The 24906-nt window shown below is 39.2% G+C and overlaps 1 protein-coding gene across 4 annotated transcripts in view; it reads right to left on the reverse strand.

Annotated features, from left to right (window-relative positions):
• Positions 1–24906, reverse strand: part of NELL2 (neural EGFL like 2) — a 288111-nt gene that overhangs the window by 18202 nt on the left and 245003 nt on the right. For all 4 annotated transcript variants that reach the window (XM_064491793.1, XM_031462719.2, XM_064491792.1 and 1 more), the window contains exon 17: positions 3461–3601. In XM_064491793.1, coding sequence (XP_064347863.1) covers positions 3461–3601 — 141 coding nt within the window. The remainder of the gene's footprint in view (positions 1–3460; positions 3602–24906) is intronic.

The following is a 24906-nucleotide window of genomic DNA, read 5'->3' on the forward strand; positions in this document are numbered from 1 at the left end:
GGGTTCAGATTTTACTCTGGAGAGACATGGGAAGGCTCCAGGAGTTTGAACAGAGGAGTAACATACTCTAACGTCAGATTTAGAAGGATCACTCCGGGTGCTATAGAAAAAAAGACTCTATGGGAGTCAAGAGCAGAAATAGAGAGACAAGTCTGGAGACGGCTGCAGTGGTCAATAATGATAGGATAATGATGACTTAGACCAACATGGTAACAGTAGACATGGTGAGAAATGGTAAGATTGCGAATACATTTTGAAAACTGAAATTCTGAGACTTACTGACGTATTGGATATGAAGTGTAAAGAAAAGAAAGAAACAATGACTGCAAGAAGTTGGCTGGAGCACTTGTGTTTAGGGGCCTAGGATTTAGAGAGTAAATCTGGAGTTTTATTTTAGTCATCAAGTCGAGGTGTCTAAGAAGTCCAAGTCGAGACACCTAGTGGGCAACTACACACACGAATCTGCAGCTAGAAGAAAAGACCTAGGAATATACAGACATCATTTTAAACTGTGGAACTGGTTGATTTGGAGATTGAGAATGGACAGAGGAGACTACCAAGAGTCCTGGGACACCTAAACATGGCAGTTCTCTGGAGAGTGAAATGAGAGGTCTGTAGGGTACGAGAAAGCCAGGAGAGGGTGGCATCCTTAAAACCAAGTGAAGAAAGCTGTCTCCAGAGGGAGAAATGATCAACTGGGTCAAATGCCTAAGTTGTCAAGCAAGGAGATGGTGATGGACCAGTGGATTTGGCAAGGTGGGAGCTGTGAGTAATCTTGAAAGGAGAGCACTCATTGGAGCAGTGGGACTAGCGCCTCCCTGGAAGCAAGAAAGCAAAGACACAGAGTACAGAAGATCCCTTCAAAGAGAATTATTCTAAAAGGGAGCAGAAAAATAAGGGAAGTGTTTGGAGAATCAGGTGATGTCAAGAGAAGTTATTTTTTGTTTATTTTTGTTTCGTTGTTAAAAGATGGGTGCTACTCCAGGCTGTAAGCTGATAAGAGGCAGCAGGAAAGAGTACTTACGACTTGGAAGAGAAAGTGGATCGTACAATGGAAAAGACCTCGGGTAGGTGAGAAAGGATGAGATGTCAGGTACGATGGAGCGTGCAATTTTTGATAAGAGAAATAAAACTTCATTCGGTGAAACAGGCGGGAGGGACAGCAGCAGTTACAGACGTGAATGAGGGTAAGCGAATACAGCCCCTGGTGGAAAAGTGAAGCACTTCTGTTTCCTCAGGGAAATAAGAAGTTGAGTTATCAACAGAGAATGAAGAGAAAGGAAGTGGCATCCAAGATTTGAGGAGACTGGAGAAGGTCTGAAATGGGTTGTATCAGAGAGGTACAGGGGAATGTAAATAAAGAAATAAAACAGAAATGCTGAGCAATGCTGATGGTGCTTGAAGTAGGCAGTTTTCAGGATGGCCCCCAATGATCCTCATCATTTAATATTCACAAGCTGTGTAGTCCTCTCCCCTTAACTGTGGGCGGGGCTTACTGACTGACTTCTAACAAATAGACTATAGGAGAAGTGATGAATGTCACACCTGAGATTAAATTATGGGAAGACTGGGGCTGCCATCTTGGGTACCAGCTCTCTCATGGGCAGCCAGCTCCCAACCCCGTGGAGTGGCTCCCCTGTTAAGGAAACAAGGCCTGCCAACAGCCACATGAGTGGCCTTGGAAACAGAGTCCTATTCCCCCCAGTCCCATCCCAGACAAGTCTTCAAGATGAGACCATAACCTGGCCAGTAACTTGACTGCAACCTCATTAGAAACCTTGACCCAGAGGCATCCAGCTAAGGTGCACAGATTCCTTACCCACAGAAACTGTGAGATAAAGTTTGTTGTTTTCAGCTGCTAAGTTTTGAGAGTAATTTGTCATGCATCAGTAGATAACCAACATAGCCCTCTTGAGATATGGGGTCATAAATTTAAAAGATAGGGAAAGCAGAATGTCAGCAGAAGTATCTTTTTTTCTAGTCACATTCTGATGCACAGAAAAGGACACCAAGCAAAATTAAAGACAGGCTACCCCTAGAGCAGAAGTGAGAAGGATGGGGAAAAGGGGACATGAAATAAAGACACATTTTCAGCTTTGCTCTATATATTTCTGTATGATTTGAATTGTTTATAATCAGCTTACACTCATTGTGTGTGTGGCTTAAAATAAAAGACAATCTTTAAAAAGTAGCACTGAAGATTTCTTCCTCATAATTTACTACAGGGTACAGGCAACATAGTTTATCAGGGAAGAGAAAAATCACACTGTTTGAGCTGCTTCTTGAACTGTAATCTGTGGTTCCTGGCTTTCTCTTCAGGGCTGGATGTACGCACCCTGGAACATCCACCAAGTGCAAGATGAAGTCTCCAGACCACAGCTAAGGGGCTGTCTGCAAATGCCAAGGTTTAGCCCCTGGTAACGCAGTAGCATTCCATTCCACGTGAAAATCCAGACAAACCCTCTGCTCAGGGTTCCGAGCGGTGCAGCCGCTGGCAAAGCAAGCTGGGAGCCTTGGCATCTGTCACCCATGTCTGTTTCACTTTTCTCTGCGTGAAACCCTCTTGAGGCCCAAGGATAAAAGGCATCTCATCATTTAGGTGACAAGTACTATTAATCTAGATTCTCCAAGGCTTTCATTGACTGTGTCATTTTAGCCGCATCATTCTCTCAGGCTGTTACTCTATGAGGTGTAAACACCAATGGAGAAAATAACGACTTCTTGAGGTTTGTTTTCCAATCCTGTGACAAACTCTCCTGGCAAATCCTCTTGGTGTGGGTGGCTTCCCTGGCAATTATTCACTGTGCTTTGTTTACTTTGTCCACCTTCTAAAAAATGTGCCCTTAATAATAGAGGGTCTAAAGAAGCAGAGTGTCAATTCACTGAAAATAAGTCAAAATTAATGGTAAATAATTGAATATAATGATTGAATTTTCACTCCTATTACACTGATATCTTCTTTGAAGCAGGGATCTAACATTCACTAAACATCTCCGACTTGGCCAGGCAAGTGATACATTAGGAACAGCCCAGAGTAGCATGCATTATGCTTTCCTTGGCCATACGATCATTGCATTTCCTCTTCCCTCATTTTCCCTCTATTCTGCTCTCCTCATCTATTTTTTTCTATAGCTCTTTTTGGGTCAGAGTTTTACATGTTGCCATTTAAAAAAAATTATCTGATATTATGGGTTTATTTATTCTAAAAAACACCCTTCAAGAGTTTCAAGAATCCATAGAGAATTGGTTCACTGTTGCAAGCTTAATTATCTAAAAATCAATTAACTATCATAATCAGCAAGCAAAAGTTAGATCTGAACACGTTTTCCATCACTGTTGTATAAACACATGGCAAAAATCACCAATAACTTAAACACTAGATCAATGTCTACTGTTTACATGTCACTGCTTCGCCCTCAAGTTCAAAACCTTAAGACTGAGGTCTTCTCCTTGTACTGACCTTCACACGATTCTCCACTGGGTGAAAACATCCCATTGTCATGGTAGCCATCTCTGCACTCACAGTGGTACCATCCAGGCAGGTTAATGCAGTTAGCACGGCTGTCACACTGAACAAAGCCATCAGAACACTCGTCAATGTCTATTTGGGAAAGAAAAGACAAATGGGATGTTAGACAACTGCTGCCTTTCTCTCAAAGAAACGAAAATATTCTGCTAGATGGCAATTAAAATATTTAGTGCCACCAAATCCTTAAAACTGAGAAAACACAAAAATCAAGAAAGTCTCCCTGGTTGTTGAAAGCGATACAGAAAGAATGCAGTGATATCAGCAACAGGAAAGGCATCTAGACAGCTTCTCTGTCCCAAAAGTCATCCAGCTGCAGAAACTGGAAAGAAACCGTCTGTGGTAGTCGTTAGCGTTGCTCACCAAATACTTACAACCCTTCTTCTGGACATAAGCTAAGGGTGCCCTGTGACTTCCTGAAGCCAATTAGGGAGTGACGTGTGTCACTTCCAGGCAGAGCCTTTACGACGCAGTGTGTGATTCGCACATACCCTTCCTCCCTCGCAATGACCAGCAACTTCCAGAAGCTCTGCAAATCAGCCTGAGTTCTTGCGTGATTCCTCCTCTACATGGGGTGGACATACAGTATGAGCAAGAAATCATCCTTTTTGCTTTAAATCACTGAGGTTTTAGGGTTTTTTAAAATCACTATCAGCCCAATCTCCAGTATGTGGCAATAGCATTCATGCAGCAACATGCTTCATATGTTTAAGAATATATCCCATTTATGTCACTTTTTAATGGATTCTACATATATTACCTCATTCAATTCTTGAAAAAAATCTTGCCTTGTAGGTAGCATATTGGACATATGAAAAAAAATGAGGCAAAGGAAATTATGGGATTTAACCAAGGTCACCTAAAAGTGCAGTTGCCTAACATGTAGGCATACACTCCATACAATGAGACACAGGCTGAAATTGGCAAACTTGTTTGAACAGAGTATGTACCTTAAGTCTCATACATCTCCTCCAGTGGCTTATTACTATTCCCAAGTGTTGTAAGCCCTTTATTCTTCTTGTTCAGTCTGTTGATTAATGGGAACATCTGATGCCCACCCAGATCTCTTTAATTCATCACAGAGAGGTCCTAGAGTCGCCTTACAGAGTGTCCCCTTCTTCTTATCTACCTTCCAGGTGCTTTGGGGTTGACTTAGACGTCGCTAAGTGATCTGATGGTGCTGTACCATCAGAGCTGCCAAAAATATCCATCTTGACAACCCTTTGCCATGACTGCAGGTTCCACTTGCCAAGAATAACCTTTTCTCACATGCTTCCCACACCTCGTCATAGTCCCTGCTGTAGCGACCAGCATGATGCTCCTCACGTTGAAGGAAAGATCAGGTGCTTTTTACAGTCCTTTCTACCCCCACCCCCAAGACAATCCACTCCAGCTCCGCAGTATTTACTGCTTTCGTATTTCAGTGTTGTCTGACTCCAAATTCTTGGAAGTATATATTCCTTTCATTTTCTTTTTAAATTTTCTCTTTTCCTTTGTTCAATCTTGAAAGAGACACATTTTTGAATAATTTTTGAAAAAGTGAATAAATAAGTTTAAAAAAATAGAAATAAGCCATCACTTATTTACTTCTTGATAAGCCCAGAGTTCCTTCGCTAAAACAAGGTGCAAACTGTTCTTTTAGATTAGGTAATAGTAAAATAAATAAATAAATAAATATTTTATATCATTGCAAAATTTTAACATTATTTCTGAATTATGAATGGCTTGCCTGTTTCCCCTTCTGAAGAGTCAGTTGCTACTGCCGGCAATTCCTGTTGTCAAAATAATTGTTAGAGGCCAAACCAGCTAACCATTGACTTCCTGACACATGGCTGATGTGGTCTGCTTCCATTTCCTAAGGTCTCGTAAATTTACTGAGCCTATTTGTATTTCAGCGGCTTCCCTAACTGATGAACCTCTGGTTTATAAATGAAACGAAAATGCTATGTTCATTTCAGCTTTACATGGTCTTTTCTTCTAACCCAAATGGTGCAGCAAATTGGTTATGTCATTTCTTAGTTGCATGGACAAAAGCTTTGTCCATGAATTTAAGCTTTAAAGTGAGTTTATTGGAAAAAGGCCATGAGGGGGAGGTTTAGATTACCTCTTTTTAAAAAGAGTTTGGTCATTAGCATTGGTAATTTGGCAGTAACCATTAAAGGAACAGAGCCTTCTCCACTGAAGCAACTTTCATATCTCTGTTTACCCTTTAATTTAGCCCTTTTCTCTTACTGCAACACAGTTGTTGGGCTACCTCAGGTCCCACGATACAGATATATACTTCAATTTTTACTCCTCACCATTTTCTCTTGTCGCTCTTTCCAATCACCAGGCCCACCCCTATAATGTCTCATCCCCACTTCTTTTTATTTACATCACAGCAACCTTCCTTGAGCAATAAACACACCCAATAAAGTTTAATCGAAATGCTATGCAGTATATCAGTGTTTGGAGACTGGGGATACAAACATAAGTTGGCCATAATGTACCTTCACATACAGCTGTGAGCATTATTGTATTATTTATTACTATTAAGTAGTATTTTAAAGGATGAATATGCAAATAGATGCCACTCATTCATTTACCTTTCAATATTTATTGAGTATCTGTTATATGCCAAGTGCTAAGGATTGGGGAAACAACGATACACAAACCAGAAATAATTCCTGCTCTCACCGGGTTTACTACTTACCTAAATTGTGCTTTATTTTAAGAAAATTCAATTTATGAAAGTCTGACTTTACAGTCATACAGGACAGTGTTTCCCAACACGTGATACATCTGCCATCACTGGTGTGGTATTTAGGTGATAAGAGGCAAATGCTTTATTTTAATGGCTGCATTTTTCTATTTCTGAATTATTTCCATTGACAGCAAATGATACGAATAGTACAATACTGAAATTGTATATAAACTTGGAGCAATATTACAAGCAACATTAAGTAAATATTGGTATAAATGGTATATGAATATGACAAAACTTATGAAGGTGGTATACACATGATTGAAGTTTTGAAAACACCAGGATATAATATGGAGCAATTATTCACATCTCACAAGGATTTACTGAGTAATTTCCCAGGGAGTGAAATGTCTTAATTCATTTAAAATATGACTCAATGTATAAAATATAGTATATGTAGACATATGTCTTGCCTCAAATTATATACTTCCTACCATTTAGAATAGCAAAGAAAAATCAGCTGGATAATATATACTGCTTCATGTTACACTTTCACGTTCCTGCTAATTTTGATTCGCTTATGCAAACTTTTCTACTTTGGTGAAACCCAGGGGAAAACAAAAAGTGTGCTTGAATTGCTTAAGTACACACTCCCTGGCACAAGGTATGTTTGCTGGGCTCATGGCTCTAATTAAAGCTGAAGATAAAACACACAGCCCAACCCATAGCTATTTGATGGGATGTATGTCTTTATTACTCGGTAAACATTTAGTAAGTGAAAAAATCTGATGCACAATTTAAGAACTAAGTATATTTTACCTATACACAAATATAAATATTACTGAATTATATAAATGTTATGTGAACTTTTGAATAAGCACATGTATTTTATATATCAAATAATAACAGAAAATAGTATTAAAAATACTCAAAGAACTTGTTTCTTTGATACTTTCTTTAGATCAATTAAAACCAATTGATTGAGTTAGAACAGCAGACCTAGGGGAGAAAAATGTTACTATTTTATTCCACATAAGAACTACCAAGTTGGAACAAATTACTTTCCAAACTGAATAAGAGTATTTGAAAATACAGAATGTATAAGCTCATATGATTTAGTCTTGATTACAAGGACCTTAACTTTATACTCTGTAGGTACATTATATAAAAAACTAAAAATAAATTTTATGAAAAACTGTGATTTCATTATATATTCTGTCTTGGAAAGAAACTAGTTCTTAGTTCCTTAGGGACAATTAGAACTTTTTCAGCAGCTACATTTAGAACAGTGACGATGTTAAGATGCTGTCCCAGAGCACAGAGAATCTAAAATCCAAAAGATATTTAGCCATCGAACAGCAGTCATGGATAGCAGTCATACTCCAGGGATCAAAATCGACTTGGATAATAAAAGTGGAAGGCACTGTGGGGATAAGATTTTCTAGGAAGCACATATGTTTTGAAGAATCATTAAAAACAAACCAACAAGCAGAAGAGCAAGAAGAGAAAATGTATGAATTTTTTTTAAAATGTCTCACATATGTCAGTATCTTGTTTTCTTTGTCTCCCTCAGGTATGGTGACACAAGACTGAGTGCCATCTAAATGTCACAGGCCACTGGCTTCAGAAGTTGCCAATTGAAAATGGCTTTTCACGTCAGAATTTAAAGGATCAGTTTAGAAAGTGACACATTATTTCTTGGTAAGATTAAATGTAATTATAAAATGAGACACCTGAATGATAAACAAACCCTTTCTCATGCATAGTAACAGTTACTTCCATTGTAACAACATAACTAAGAATAACAAAAATATGTGCAAATGTCTAGAGCCACCCATACCTAAAATAAACCCTCACCATTGTTGAACCTGCTACTCTAAACAAAAGAAAAGAAAATGCAATACTTTAAAAAAAATGAGCATAGTACTTTTAATGATAAAATCAAATAATGAGAGGATTGTGTTTCATACTGTTTATCATGAAAATGAACCTGACAACATTTCTCATAAAAAACAGTACTTGGACTATTTATATCACTATTCTATGCACTGGTAGTTAAATTATATTGATAAACAGTAGGCAATTAAACATCCTGAAAACAATTAATCAACTCTTGATTACCCACATGTGGAGTATTTGCTGTCTAGATTATTTTTTTTAAATCACAAGGTCATTTTCCTCTGTCTTTTGCTGAGCTTCTGAAGAATCTGCTTTCAATATTTAGATAAGCACGCTCAAGGAATGCAAACTCATTTGAGCATCACAGTATTTTTTATAACTATGCCAGATTTGGATGTAAAATACTGTCGAAAATTTCATAAGAAGACTGATTTTCCCATATACATTTTTTGAAAATAAAATATGACTATATATATAAATAAACTTTGAAAATTGTAAAAATCCTCTTCACAGTGTGACTGATAACACTGGGATTTAGTGAAAATTATTTTCATTACTTTACAGTTCATAACGAGGAAGTTAATGTCTGCTGTAAAAAAAAAGGCATAATTTCTTCATCACATCACTTAGTCCTCACAACAGCGATGTGAGATATTCTTGGCCCCCTGCCACGGACAAACAAGGGGGCAGAACAAACACGCTGCCCAAGGTCACACTGCGGGCCAGAACTGTTTCAACACCAAGTTCAGGGCTCTTTCTTCCCCATGAGGCTGCCTCTCAAGACCATCACTTGGCAAACCAGAAACAGACTATGCTTTGAGATATCTCAGTGTATATCTTAACATGAGTGAATTCCAACCTTTTGGCTTGTCAGCAATGTAACTGAGTATTTTACTGAACTTCTCAGAGCTTTCTATTTTTGAACTATAAATAACATGTTTCTTAATAATTTCCTATTAACTACTGCTGTTGGTTCTCCAAGGCCTCACAGGAGAAGCAGTACCTGGCTCATAACAGGTTATTCCTATCTTTTCCCCCCACCTTCCAGAAGTATCTTGACTCTTTGGGTTTTCTATCAGTGTGTGAATTTCTCACCAAAAAAAAAAGAGGCGGGGAGGGGGAAAGTCTGACTTGATTCTATAGATTGATTTGGGGAGAACTGACATCTTTACATTATTGAATCTTTTCATCCATTCACATGATGTATTTCCTCTTTCCTGAATGATTTTTATATTTTTATGGTCTATATAGATTTCCGAAAGGACGCCTTCTACATATTTGGCCTGGGCTTATTCCTAAATGGTTTTTTTTTCATCTTCCTTGAAAAAAAAAAACGTTATTTCTTCCCAGCTTTATTAAGGTATAATTGACAAATAAAATTGTAAGATATTTAAAGTGTACATATGATGATTTCATAAATGTATAAATTGTGGAAGAATTCCCTCATCGAGTTAATTAAACTTTCCATCACCTCACATATTTACCTATTTTTTTTCTTTTTTTGGTGAGAACACTGAAGTTCTACTCTCTTAGCAAATTTGTATTATATAACACAGCACTACCAACTATGGTCACCATATTATATATATTATCTCCTCAGACCTAAAGCCAACTGTATTGAGGCAAAATTTATATACATAAAACATCACCAACACTTTTATGATTTTTGACATGTAACCCAACCGTTACTACAACCAAGATCTAAAACATTTCTTTTACCCTGAAAAGCTCCTTTGTATCATAATAGTTTAAAAATACTAATTTGTATAAATATTAATGCTTGTCTTTTTGAATATGTTCTACACAGACTATGTTTGTGTATTTTTTTTACCACATGTCTAACACCTAGCAAAGAACTGGACACATGGTTAGAGATTCATAAACATTTACTGAGTGAATGAATGATCTGTTAGTAATACCACATAACTAAGCGGCAAGCTCAGAATGCCACCCTTCCAGCCCTGCTAGGTCAGAAGGGAACACAGGCCGGGATGTCAGCTTGAGAGCCTTCACTGAGATGCAGTAACAAGATGGTAAGACGACACTTTCTCATTTTTCCAGAAGCTTTTCTGAAAGGAATTCCGCATCCAAACTACAAAAAAGTTACCTTTTCAGCCTTCACCAATATATGTTTTCACCTTCATTTCTTGTTTTATCTACTATGGACTACTTCAAATATTTATGTCAAAAAATTGACCAAAATATTAAATGGAGAAAATTAGTACAGAAAATGTGTTTGTTTCTCTCACACACACACACACACACACACAATATAAATGGAATTTAATCCAGGTAGAGAAAGACCTATCGGTAGGTCATCATTCTCTCCTTACAATACTCCTTCCCCTTTGCAAGGAGGCACCACTGTCTTAGCTTTCTTATCTCACTGGCCTCTATCTCTTGGTCCTCTTTGCAGGCCTTATCTTCTCAATCTCCAAAAGTTTGAGTTCCCTTGGGACCTACTCTCAGCTTTTTCTTTTTCCATCAATTAACTTCTTAATGATTTTATCTAATACTAGGGCTTTAAATACCCAACCGCCATCAGTGGACTGAAAACTAACTATAGTGGGTTGAATACTGTTCCCCCCCAAAATTCATGTCCAATCAGAACTCAGAATGTAACTTTATTTGGAACTAGGGTCTTTGCAAATACAATTTGGTGGGGATCCTAACATGAAATCACCCTGGATTTAAGGGGAGCCCTACATCCAATGACTGGTGTACTTTTATGTAGAAAAGGCACAGGAAGTCGTGTGAAGACAGAGGCAGAGGCACAACTAAAGAATGCCTTCAGCCAACAGAAGCTGGACGAGGCAGGACAGGATTCTTCACAGAGCCCCCAGAGGGAGTACGGCCCTGCTGACACCTTCATTTTGAACTGCGAGGTAAATTCCTGCGAGGTTATTTTAAGCCACCCAGTTTGTGGTGCTTGTTACAGCAGCTCTAAGAATATGACATGTTAACGCACTTATATTTTCTTCCCAGAGCTCTCTTCTCTCCTCTAGACCTGTGTTTCAATTTCCCACTCAATATTTCTACTTGAATACTGAACTCCTCCATCTAAAATCTTCCCATCTCAGAAAATGGCAACCCCATTCAGTGACTCCGGCAAAAAACCTTAGATTTATTCTTAATTTTTCTTTCTCTCACACCTCTTATCAGATCTATCAGGAAATCCTATTGGCAATATCTCTTCAAAATCTATCCAGAATCTAGTCATCATTTCCAAACACCTTCATGCTTACTACTCCCGCCCATGTCTCCACCATCTCCCACGTGAATTAATGTAACAACCTAATAAATACCCGATTCTACCTTCCCCCTCCTATATTCTGAATTCATAGCAGCCAGATAATTCTTTTAAAATACATGTCAGACTGTGTCATACCTCTGCTCTGATCCTACCTCTCATTCAGGGAGGATTTTTGCAGGAAAGTATTCTGGGGAGAAGCTGTAGGAGATAAATGCTGTTATCAACCATTTTTCATTTCTAAGGCTGGAGACTACATTTCCCAGAGACCCTTTCTCTGCATGGTTCTGTGTTAGACTTTAACAATGAGTGGAACTCCTGAGATTAGCTGGAGAGAAAGAAGGAAGATGCCATTATTCTTGGGAAGTCACGGTGATCAGTGTCAGTGGTTCCTATGAGCTCTGCCTTCTGCCTTAGTTCTCCTGTGTCAGCCTGAAGTGATAAGTGAATGTTTCTCAAATCCTCTGGGTGCACCCTTGCAGACTTTAGCTCCCCTACGCTGTTCCACACCTGTGTAAACCCTCATTTCTATATAAAACTCTTTATTCCCATAATGGTTGTAGTGGCTTCATTTTCCTGGTTGAATGCAGACTGATACAGAAGTCTATAGACCAGAAGATATGACAGTCTATTTTAAACAATGAATGTATGATGAAGTATAAAAGAAAAATGGTTTTCAATTAAAAACTTTAAGAAAAAACAAATAAAACAAAAGGTTTTTAAAATAAGAAATATATATATAATAGACTATTATTTCCTTCTAGTAAATAATATTTACATGGTTACAATGATGTAAATGCTAGGGACCTTCCACATTTTAAACCCAGTTGATAGTGAGAACATGGGATACTTCATTGTGCTTACTGAACAGAACTTGTCAATCTTGATAACGTAAAAAGACAAAAACCAGAAGTTGGGAGAAAGCAGATGACAGAAGTTGGGTGACAGAGGTGATGAGCAGAACCAGCATCTTTATTTTACATAGAAAATAAAACAAGAAAAACTGTCCATAGTAGATAAAATCAGAAATGAAGATGAAAAATATATTGGTGAAGGCTGAAAAGGTAACTTACATTAGAATAAAGGGAATATGGAAGGAGGATGGTATAAAAGAGGAGAATCATCATCCATCATAAAAAGAAGTCTGCTGATGACGTCTAAAATTGACCAGTTAAACAAAGCGTGGTGTAACTATATGAGGAGAACTGGAAAGTGGTCCCCCCGAGCACCTCGTCTCAACTGGGCTTTCGCAAGAGAATTAAGTTCCAATGCCCTGAGGCATCCTGTGTAAATCATGAATCGACTTCTCCCCTGTGTGGCTGGTGTGGTACTAGTCATGTACCATCCTTGGGAGATCTAAGAAATGGGTCTCTCAGGTCATCTTTTGGCTTGTAGTTCAGATGAGGGAGGAACTCCTTTCAGAAAAGCTGCTAGAAGGTAAGCAGGAAGGGAGTCAGGGGACATTGCCTTTGATCCCAAGTTCTTCTGTGTTGATTTTTTTTAACCATGTGTCTACTTTCTTTCATACGCATACAAATATTTTTGAAGAACTTTCAGAAGCCTCATTTTAGAAATGTTGAGAACAGCAGGATAGCAATTTTGCTAATAGTATCTGGACGAAAAGATAAATAAGACAGAAGTTCTGGAAAAAGATACCAGGACCGGAGAGGTGTGGATAATATAATCAGAACTGGTACTGCAAGATGCTTCTGAACTAGGAACAGGTGGATGAAACTGCTGAAGGTGAGACTATAAAGAGACAAGAAAGAACCAAGGACACTCCTTGGGGGGAAATGGAGGGGTGGAAAAGGGAGGAGGAACTGCAGGAGGAATTGTTAGCGAGGAGGTGGAAATATCCCAAGTGTAAGGGAGAAGGGGGCTTCCGGAGAGGAGAGAGGGCTGTCAACAGTGCAGAGGGGCGTTTCCAATGGCCTCTTGATGTAAATTTAAGAATAAATACTTCTGGTTTAACCTAGAATTGAAACTGCCTCTGATGTATGAGCACCAAGCTGAACAAAACATTTATTAATAAAACAGAATTCTGGAAACACCTTTAAACTTAAACATCGTTGCCATTTCCATCCCTTTTACAAAGTAGATTAGCTTAATGTGCGGGATATGGGACTTAGAAAACTTTTAGTCATTCACTTATTTAACAAGTACACGTCAAATGTCTCACAAAAAACAGGGTGGTCATTACGGCAGTCTGATCATTGAAAACTAGGACACTGAAATAAAACCTGGCTGAGCAAAAACTTCCAGATTTACTCCTACAAATACCAGCAAATCAGCTAAAACATTTATTCATTTATTACATTGTGATCAAGTACCTACTTTTAAAATAGGCATGCTTTTTTCATTTATTAGATGATATTACAGCTAGGCTCCCAAGATAATATGAATCTGCTAGTCCTATAATACGAAGTAGACTGCTTTTAATCAGGGTAGAAACAGGAAACTCTTGATTTCTATGCTTTCCTGGGCAGCCACTTTTGAATAGCAAGGATTAGCTTGCCTACTTGATCCACCTCAAGATTATTTCCAGAAGGAGAAAAAGGAAGCTGATTTCCTCAAACTATCCAGTAAGAGTAAGACAGTTAGAGTGCCTTTGTGTAATAATTCCCTGCCAGCTATCTAATTATTACTGTAGCACTAAAAAAGGCTTTCTGCATTCTGATGAGCTCACTTATGGGTTATTCAGGAAAACAAGCTTTGAATGGCACACCAGGAATGGGAAGATGACAGTCAAAATAGCTCCTCTGTATTTATTTGTGAACTAACTGACAAACTTGTATCACAAGAAATACTGCTTTGAGAGAAATGAGTTCACTGCTGCCAATACATAAACGGGACACTACAGCTTCCCCGTATCTGAATCTGGAGAAGTCGTGGGATAGAGCTTTGGGTGGGTCTCAAGCAGGAAATGGACTGATGGATGGCATCTACTGGCTTTGAGCAAGTGTCAGATCTCTGACAGACGATCTACTTTCAGACCATTTTATTATAACCACTGCTTCCATCTCTGTTAAAGCACCCATTAGCTTGAAACAGGCTTCTCAGCTAGTAATGAACTACCACAGCTCCGCCACATAAATAATTGAAGGGACAAAATACCAAAAAGAAGTCAATTGAGCAAACCAATAACTCCTTCCAATTACAATTAAGTGAAACAGACTACGGGTTTCTTAAAGACAGATTTGCTTTGTTTCAGTGCTCCAAAACCTCTCAGCCACACAGACTAATGGCCACTGTTTGGTCCTGTCAATATGAGGTCACTTAATCAAACTTCTTCCAGACTAATTATATTTTTTGTTCTCTTGAACAACCTATTTCTTTGTGATCAATCAGATCAGTTGTACAATTAGATTTTATCACTGGGGCACCAACAAATGATAGATCAAAGGGTTTCTTATCCTGAGTGTTTGATCTTACGGACTCAGCCTAATTCTCTACCTGAGTAATGTGTTTTAAAAAGGAGAAAAAAAAAACCTTTAGACTACATTTTTTTGATTATCTGATATAAAGAAGAAAGGAGGAGAGGGATGATAACTGACAGTTGTTTGGCTACTAAGTGCCAGGTATTGTATCTGGAAGTAAAATACCATTACAGCACTGTTTCCACTACTCCATCACATCATTGTTTACACACACAGACACACTTAAACTTTTAAAAAATATTTATACAGTGCTTGGAGAAATGATGTGAAGGGACCCAAAGGAAAAACAATCCCTATATGAGCAGAGCTGCCACACGTTACTTACAGTTTTTTAAATGTTATTTTTAATTAATTAATTAATTAATTAATTAATTTTAAATTGAAGTATAGTCAGTTTACAATGTGGTGTCAATTTCTGGTGTACAGCATAACGTGTCAGTCCTACATATACAGACATGTATTCGTTTTCATATTCCTTTATAGGTTACTACAAGATATAGAATACAGTTCCCTGTGCTACACAATATAAACTTGTTGTTTATCTATTTTATATATGGTAGTTAGTATCTGCAAATCTTGAACTCCCTATTTATCCCTTCCTTCCCTCTTCCTCAGCCCATAACCACACAGTTGTTCTCTATGTCTGTGAGTCTGTTTCTGTTTTGTAAATAAGTTTATCTGCGTCTCTTTTTTAGATTCCACATTATGAGTGATATCATTATGATATTTTTCTTTTCTTTCTGGCTTACTTCACTTACAGTGATAATCTCCAGGTCCATCCATGATGCAGCAAATGGCATTTTTATTCTTTTTTATGGCTGACTAGTATTCCATTGTATAAATTTACCACAACTTCTTTATCCAGTCCTCTGTCGATGGACATTTAGGTTGTTTCCATGTCTTGGCTATTGTAAATAGTGCTGCTGTGAACATTGCAGTGCATGTATCTACTTGTAGTTTTTCATGGTTGTGTTTCCCAGGAATTCATCCTGCTGCTCAGAGGTGGGCTCCAATGTGGTAAAGAGATTTGGCAACAAGTTTGCCCTTCTAGTAGTTTCAGTGCATTAGTCAACAGAAGCATCTGGAAGTCCTGTTTTATCTACACCATCTCAGTACTAAGGTGCTAGAGCAAAGATAATGACCTACATGCACAGTGACGGGGAGGGAAGAGCTTAGTGGTAGAGCACATGCTTAGCATGCATGAGGTCCTGGGCCCCCCACCCCTCAGTCCCTGGTAACCACCATTCTACTCTCTGTTTCTATGAGTTTGGCTTTTTAAGATTCCACATCTAAGTCACCTCATACAGCACTGTCTTTCTCTGTCTGACTTACTTCACTTAGCATAATGCCCTCAAGGTCTATCCATGTTGTTGCAAATGGCAGGATTTCCTTCCTTCTTATGGCGAAATAATACTCCGTTGTATATATACCACATCTTCTTTATCGATTCATTCACTGATGGATACTTAGGTTGTCTGCAAATGAAAGCCCTCAGAGGGCCTGAATTTTACATTATCCATCTCTGAGTCCCTCTGTTTCTAGGATACATTCTGGTGTACAGTGGAGCTCAGTAATTATCTGTTGAAATCTGATGAATTCATCCTTAACAAACAGGACTGAGTCATGCGTAGGAGGTATTTGGATTCACATATGAGTTTTGAAAATATTTGAAAGATCATTAGTGAAATGGATTTATTTAAGCATTGATATTTCTTCAACGGAAATGATTCTGTAGTGAAGTTAAGAACATACCTTAAGTGCTGATCTTTTCAACTTTGGCTCACAGTGAGTAAACCAAAACAAGAAGGATATCTGAACTTTAAAACCAAAGAAAAAAATATCAGGGAGACTGATTTAAAAGACTAAGCTACCCAATTTTTGACATGGTTTAAGGGATATGATATTTAATGACAGCTATCATTTTGTTCTCCCAATTAACCAACACTCCTTGAAGAATTACACTCACTAACAATAACTGCTTTGAAATTTAAATTTAAACCATAAAGACTGAATCTGTCCCACATTTTAACTAGAACTATTTCAAATATAATAAATAAAAATAGCTGTAATGCAAAATTATAAAATAAAGCACTCTATACTTCTTATTTCCTACGGCAGATCATTAAAAAACAAGGAAACTTTCCGTTAAATCACCTTTATTTATGCCCAAGTGGCAGGTTCTCCCTAAACTATGAAGATAGCCTCTGTAATTCTTTCCACTCTAATATCTCCTGTGCCTAGAGAACAAAAGAAATTCACTTAACTAGAAAAGTGCAATTTATTAGACAGGGAAATTAATTGATGAATTCTACCTCGCTGGCCATAAATTTTCCTACCAACATATTCAATCTCTTGTCATTATGAAGAAAATGGAGTCATAGTACCTATGAATAAGACAAATCTGGGGGAAGAATAAAAACTATAGTATATAGTATATAGTATGCACACTGCACAGACAGCTAACAGTTCTCAGAAATCTGTTTCTTTTTCTTCCTTGGCACACAGCTAGGCTACCTGAGCTCCAGCCAAAGGAATATGAGCAGCCAAGGCTTTTAGAAACAGGTGTGCCGCCCTCCACCCTCTTTCCTCCCCTTCTGCTGGCTGGTGACAACGTCCCAGGAAACAGGAAAAGAGGGATAGAAAGGGGGGCAAAAGAGAGAAGGGGCCTCATTCCCTAGACCTCCTGCCAATCAGAAACACTTTGGACAGTTATCTGAGAAATAAACTTCTATTATGATTAAGTCATAATGTATTTGGACCCTTATTTGTTACTGCTGCTAATATTCCTCTCAGGGATTCAATACTGTACCCTAATGCACTATCTGAACTCTATCTGTCAAGCTCACATGCATGGGAAATCTAAGAATTGGTTGTTGTGTGCCCTGCTTTATGATTTCTTCTCCCTTGAACATGGGTATTTTTTTTTTTTTTTGCTAGAAGCATATGTAATCTACATAAGCCATCATGTCCACATTTATATTAATTTATTTATTCATTCATGCAACAGATCTGACTGGGGCCCAGATTTGATTTAGCAGACCTTGGGGATACAGGGGTGAAGAGAATATGGAACCTGATTTTTGAGAAGCTCATGTGGCAAGAAAGACAGATCTGTGTGCCAGGAGTCAAACCTGATGTACTAATATGTGTGTTTCCCATTTCCTTCCCTTTTCCTCTTGTCTATGAATGGCTTTCTCCTCTCCTAAGGGCCCTCTCTCCCTCCTCCAGTACCCATGCCCAGCTCACACAGAGAACATTGAGCAACAATAGCAATGTACTCCCTGCTGTCTGTAAATAGCAGCAAAGGTTGGGAAATTCAAAGATGGATAAATTGGTGGAGGGTGTTTGGGAAAACAGGAAAGGATTTGATGGGGAGAAGATACTACATCTGGGGAAGGACTCAGAAGACTACTGAGGGTAGCATCGATAGGACCTGGTACCCAATTTGGAGTGGAGACCCTCACAATGACTGAAAATCACCAGTAAGCTTTGATTGCTCCTAATACAAAGTACCCTCCTGTAACACTGCCTACCAGAATCCCTTCCTAGAAAGTAAAGTTATCCTGGACCCACAAACCGAAGGGGCCCAGGGACATCCAGGTCGTACGTGGGAGCATCCTCTGGGTGTATATACTCTGCAGAGACTGGTTCCAGAAAATGACTGGTCCGATTGCTAGTAATTAGGGGCCCACAGTGCACAGCCTTGGACTATTAACGCGAACACAGTATCTGGGGCAGAGCCTGGAATGCAGCTGTGTAATTTAGAAAAATTACCTTGGTATCACTTTGTTAGATTATCTAGGCACTTTGTTCATTGCATGTAATTTGATAGCATTTCGAGACACAGAAAACACAAATTTTTCCAGAAGATTAAAGTTATCAAAGGGTTAACTGGTAATTTGGGCTTGTTTTCCGTGTCTCTTAATTCCTCAATGTTATGAAGTAGATGAATTATGTCCCTTATAGCTTGTTCTTTCTAAAGATGATCCTGAAATTAAAGTCATATATTCACCTCCGAGAAGGGTTTATAAAAAGTCTCTACGTATTTTCTTCACAATATTTTTTTTGACTGATTGACCTAAACGCTCTCTTTACTCAGACTGACTGTGTTTCTGGAACTTCACAGAAAACTTCAATCACAGGGTCTCTTACAATGAAGCTAATTATTCTAAAATTTTACATGTGATTATTGCCTTTCCCCAGTTAAAAAAAAGACTTCTACCCAAAACTATTATTATTACTACCAAATCTCTTAATATTATATAGAATTCTCCACAAAGAAGGAAATTACAAAATGATTTTTGGCACATGATGTGAAGACCACATGAAAATGTGGAAAAAAAAAAAAGTTATGAACCAGTTACACTGTACTCACACTTTGAGGAAATCATCCCCAAATCCCTGCATTAATGACAGTGCTCTTTCCTCATCATCTTAAAGTTATTGCTGTGAATTTCAAGTTTTATTTTGTCATCGGCCAAGGATCCCAAATGTGCCATAAAATATGACCTATAATTCGGGATTCTCATCGCCGAGGCTTTATTTGTTCAGCTTCTGTATCTACTCTATTTATCTCCCCATTTCAATTGGACCATGGAGAGATGGTCAAGGTGAACATGTCCTATACATGAGTCTCTTCCCCCCCATCTCCCAGGTTGATTCATGACATAATATAACCTTTAACCCTAAGAAGGCAGCTTTGTAAGACAGTAACTGCTAGTTTTAGACTGTGGTTTGGCTTCATATCTACAGCCTGGTAACCCTATTAAATATGCTTAAGAATTGCTCCCTCAGCAAATATAAAAAAATGATCTTTTTCTCCTCAAAAAAAAAAAAACTCTAAAAAAAAAGAAGCTATGATTAATGCAACTAAGTGCAAAGTAAAGGATAAAAAATCCAAATATAAAGTGATTTATACTTTGGGAACGCTTAAAATAAGGAGCTTATTTTAGTAGATAAATCATAAAGTAAGATTATAAAGGACAATGATTTGAACATTGTGAAAAAAAAGTGTTAAGTGTTCCAAATGAATGAGATGGCTGATTTCCAGACACGTACTACTGTACACACAGATACACAGTATTACACACACACACACACACACACACACACACACACACACACACACACACACACACACCAGAGCTATTTCCTTCTGGAACCTAATGCCTGAGCATCTTTGCTAATTTACACATACTAGCTCCACCCAAATATGATTTAGACATGTGCAAAATATTTTGTGGCTTAATTAGACCCTAATATGGTAAACGTGCTAATGCAACAGGACCGACTTCAGATTCCGGATACCATGTCCTACGTGTAGGGAACTACCTTATGGTGGTGGTTGCTAAAGGCATGTTACTATATTATCAGAGAAAACTTTCAGGAAGGACTCCAAACTTAAGCTATACAGTAACGTAACATTCTGATGATAGAAATTTTAGAAGTGCACATTTGAAAACTCTGAATGGGTGTCATCTTGTTCACAGGGGGTAGACCCACAAATTGAGCCGCAGTTTGTTAAGATACCTCTCTCCATACGCCTCACTCACCGGCCTGGATGCCCTGTCAACTAACAAGAAAGATAAATAAATCAAATCTAGACTAGAATGAAGAAACAATCTAGTGCACACTGTATGATTCAATTTCCAAAAAATTCTAGGAAATGCTAAGTAACATATAGTGATACAAAGTGGGGGGAATCAGTAGCTCCCTGCGGAAGTGGGGTGGTGCAGTTACAAAGGAGCGTTTATTTTTACAAAGGAAAACTTCGGGGGTGATGGATATATTAATTATTTTGGCTGTGGTGATGGTTTCACAGATGTATGCTATATATCAAAACTTATCAAACTTCATGCTTTGAATAGGTGAAGCACATTACATGTCAACTTTAGCTCCATGAAACTAATAAAATATGTAATAAAAAGCAATAGTTGTTCCCAGCTTGATGCACATGTGCAATGCAATAGTCAGAAACTGGTTTTTAATCATTTGCTGGTGCATAACTGGCAATGACTAAACAACTTCCAAATACTGATGTTAACAACTTATCCTTTGAAAAGGAGTCAAAATTAGCAGTAAAGATTAGAAAATTAATTACAGAAACTTGGGGGGGAATAAGGGAGGCAGAGTTGGGGTAAAGGGAGACTGCGTGACTTTGGGAACTTGAGGACAGGAGCCATTAGAATAGGAGTTACTTAACAGGAACACAGTATTTTAGACACATTAAGAAGCAGACGTTTTGCAAAGGCATGGGTTCAGGAACACAGGCTGGGAAACCTCCTTTTCAGGATGAGGAAACCACGTGACAGAAGGCGCACCACAGCCCTGAATACTAATCAAACTTAGCAGGTCAGTCTGGCTGGCAGTTGCTCCCAGACGCTGCTGCAAGCAAAGATGACTGTCCAGGCAGCCGGTCAGCACTGGCCGGGACTCACAGGGAGGGCTGGTGGGCAGCAGGCTGCTCACCCTGTCTGGAAATCAACGGACCTAGTTGTGGGAACAGAATCTTAAAAGGGCTAGAAGGTCAGGCCCAGCTTGAGATGAAATCCTCTTCCTGAGGACGTATCACACTTCCTGGTTCATCGTATGTCTCCTAACACAGCTAACTTGCTTTCTAGCTATTTTGGTGTGTGTCTTACGACCAGTAACCCTCTATCTGAGCTCATATTCCTACAGTGAACAGCATTTCTTATGAATCTTTGATCCTTCATGTTACTGACAATAAAGTGATTGAAGGAATAAAATTGTTAGTAGGCTTTCCTGAAGCTCGTTAGTACTGTTTCCCAGCCGACACCATCATCCACTTCAAAGACGCTCAGCTGCCTAGTTCACCGAAGTGAAGAATGGACAGCAGAATCCCAGAAGTGACAATGACCTTTTAACCAATGGCAAATCTCGGACTTGCTTGATTAAAAGTTTCAAAGGCCACTGTGACAGGAGGCCAAGAAATGTGAACTCAATCCTCCAATTCAGAGAGCTCCTTGGGCCTGCCTGCTGTGTGATTCCACCTGAATGAGGTTCTGAGCAGTCCATCTAATCAGGAGACAAATCCACCAGCAAATCTGCCCAAAGGTGGATAACGTGATATTTATCTTTCCCTGCCACTTCCCCTACTTTATCAATGGGGGACGGACTGAAGAGAGGATGGCCAGGTACGAGGCACCGGAGATCTGGCGAAGTCAAGCTGCTAAGGTCCACACACTTTAAGCACGCAAGTACTCGTGGTGTGTGCTGCCTGCAGGTCCACTCTGCTGAGCACAGCACTTAGAAGGCAGCGGTCAGCGCCCCTGGTAAGCTACCAAAATAAGCTCTTGAGCATCTTTAAGTCTCCATGATACACGGAGTGGGAAGGGCACAGTCTCTTTAATTCGATGATTCTAATCCAGCAAAGTTGGCATCTTACAAGAGGAAATACGGTTTCAATAGTTTCTTTCAGGGCTTTTCCATCCAATTTAATCAAACAAACATTATTAGAGTGTAATGAGTTCTAAACTCTATGTCGGGCACTGTGGATTCAGTAACAAACAGGCAAGTCGTTCCAGGAAAGTAGGTGCTTCCCCAAAGGGGCTGGTCTGAAAGCCTAACCAAGACAGAAGACTGGGCAGAGCTTGCCCTTGGGGGTGGTGGGAGTGTGCGTGACCGAGATCTATGAGAAACACGTGGGGATGAAACAAACACTAAACTTGGCAGGGGGTGTTACCAGGTCATCAGCCCAAAGGGGCTAGGAGTGGGGGGAGGAGCCTGAGGGGGAGGAGGAGGAGCCTGATGTAAGACAGTTGACACTGGAGCAGCGGAGGGAGTGGGACTCAACCTGGAGGAATTCTTCTATCTAAAGAAACAGACACTGACACTTGTATAGCAAGCCGGGGCCTCCTTCAGGGATAGGAGGGGATTTGTTAAGAGCGCTGACCCAGGCCAGATCCAGCTCTGCAAAAGCTAGATTAGTGGTACAAACAGGTCAGCAAATCACTGGACATGAACTTGCCAGGGCTGTCATAGAGGTGTGTGCTCTGCCCGAAAGGCAGGGCCAAGCCAGTGACTTTTAAACCCACTTGAAAGAGGAGCTGGTGAGGAACTCCAAACAGAGACCCGCCTATGCATAGACACGGGAGGATGGCAATGGTCAGAGAAGACAGAGTGACTCAGTGTGGCAGGGGCTTCTTTATGTGAGGGGAAAGGGAGAGAGACAAGGTAGAGGAAACAGGTTGGGGCCAGTTGCTGAAGGGACTTGTTTGCTGGAGCTGGAATTTTAGGTACTATCCTGAAAGCAATATGGAGACAAGCACGCTTTGGAGTATAGGGTGCTCACTCATGAGTTGTCTCTGGAAGCTCTCTCAGCATGCTAATGGCAGCAGGAAGCAGATATGACCTCCCACATATGAGCTCCCTTGCTTGTTCTCCCAGGAAATATGCCTTGTTCCAGATTTGAACCTGGGCTCCCACTCTCTGCTTTGGGGAGCTATCCCTTAACTGTCCTCTGTGTCTTGCCCCTTTTGGATTATAGATTATCTACTAAACTCTGATCTGGTCCTACCCCCACCATGCCCCCTGTCCAGGGGCCACTGCTTCCATTAACTGCCAAAACAATATGGCAAAATGGAAACAGCAAGTACCAATATTCTTTGTCCAGTCCTAGCCTCTGGAATGCTGTTCATCAAGGGTAGAGACAGGGCAGATCTGATTGGAGGTGGATTAGAAGGGAAAGATGGTAGGAAGAAAGGTAAATTAGAGGCAGGAAGACCAGGAGGGACAATAAATAGAGGTAATGATGGTTTCAGCAGAGAGGATCAATGCAGGGGTACTGAAGAGTCAGACTACAAGGCTTGGCGTCTAAGTGCATGTTGAGGGGAAGAGGGAGAGAATAATGCAAGATCACTTTGCTGTTGATATTTTAGTGCTTATGAGACATGTAGGCAAAGATGTCTAGTTGGCCATGAAAACATATCTGGGATTCAAGAGAGGCTGAAAACAAAGCACAGATTTGGTATTGTTTGCTATATACTGTTGCAAATGAAACCATGAAAATAGATGAGAAAATGGAATTGCTAAAGAAGAATACGCAAGATAGGAAATAAAACTGAGGAAGAGGAATCTAAGGAAAAAGAACAGGCTCAAGCAGTAAGACGTGGAAATTGCTGGAAAGGATTTCAAGGAAGAGAGAATTTTCAACAATGTCAAATTGGTTAAACAGAACGAAAATGGAAGCAAGGCCACTGGATACAGCGATTCAGATGGGAGCAAGGGGATAGAGAATTAAGTTGAAAAGTAAATGGAAGGTCAATAAAATAAAGACAGTGAGTACAGATTTCATTTCAAAACAGTTGGACCAGGAAGAAGAGGAAAAGGATATGTTGGTATTAGAAAGGAAAGGAAAAGCAAGGATTCAAGGAATATTTTAACTTAATGAAACTTTGAGTATATTTATAAGCTGAGGAAGTGACACCAGTAAAAAAGGGAAAGACTGATGATACAAAATATGGAATGGGTAACTGAACTTTAATCCCAATTTGCTATTTCTGTATGCATGAAAAATAGTTCATAAAACAAATTATTTTATTCTCCTCTGATGGTCAAGATAGAACAAGATGGAAGGTGAAAATGGAGTGTTAGAAAGGAGACGGAAGTTGCAGATGGAATTTTTTTTCTTCTCCTGCTTCTGTCACCAGCAAAATTCTGAGTCCTGAGTTTGAAGAAGAGAATACTGCATAAATATGCATAAATATACATAAATATACTCATACTAGTCCCAGTAAGTCATCATTCAGCCATAGGTTTGGGAAAGGGTGCCCGACTTAACTGAGGAGTGAGTCTAATTGAGTAGATCATCGTACATACCATTCAAGGATGATTTCCAAATAATTACAAGATGAGAAAACCCATTAGCTATGAAAACTATGCCAAACATAACTCAATCTTTCTTTACTGGTGTAGGAGAAACTTACAGTGCCCCAGGGCCATCGTTACAAATACTAATTATCGTTGAATAGATACAACTGTCAGTTCCATTGATACTTTCTAGTACAAATGGCCTTTTTTATTTTTAGACTTGCTAAACACATTGACAGATAGGTTGGAAGAAATAAAAGGTTAATGTCACAGATATTACCAA

This window comes from Camelus dromedarius, chromosome 11 (genome assembly GCF_036321535.1).
Source record: "Camelus dromedarius isolate mCamDro1 chromosome 11, mCamDro1.pat, whole genome shotgun sequence".
Lineage (NCBI taxonomy): Eukaryota > Metazoa > Chordata > Mammalia > Artiodactyla > Camelidae > Camelus > Camelus dromedarius.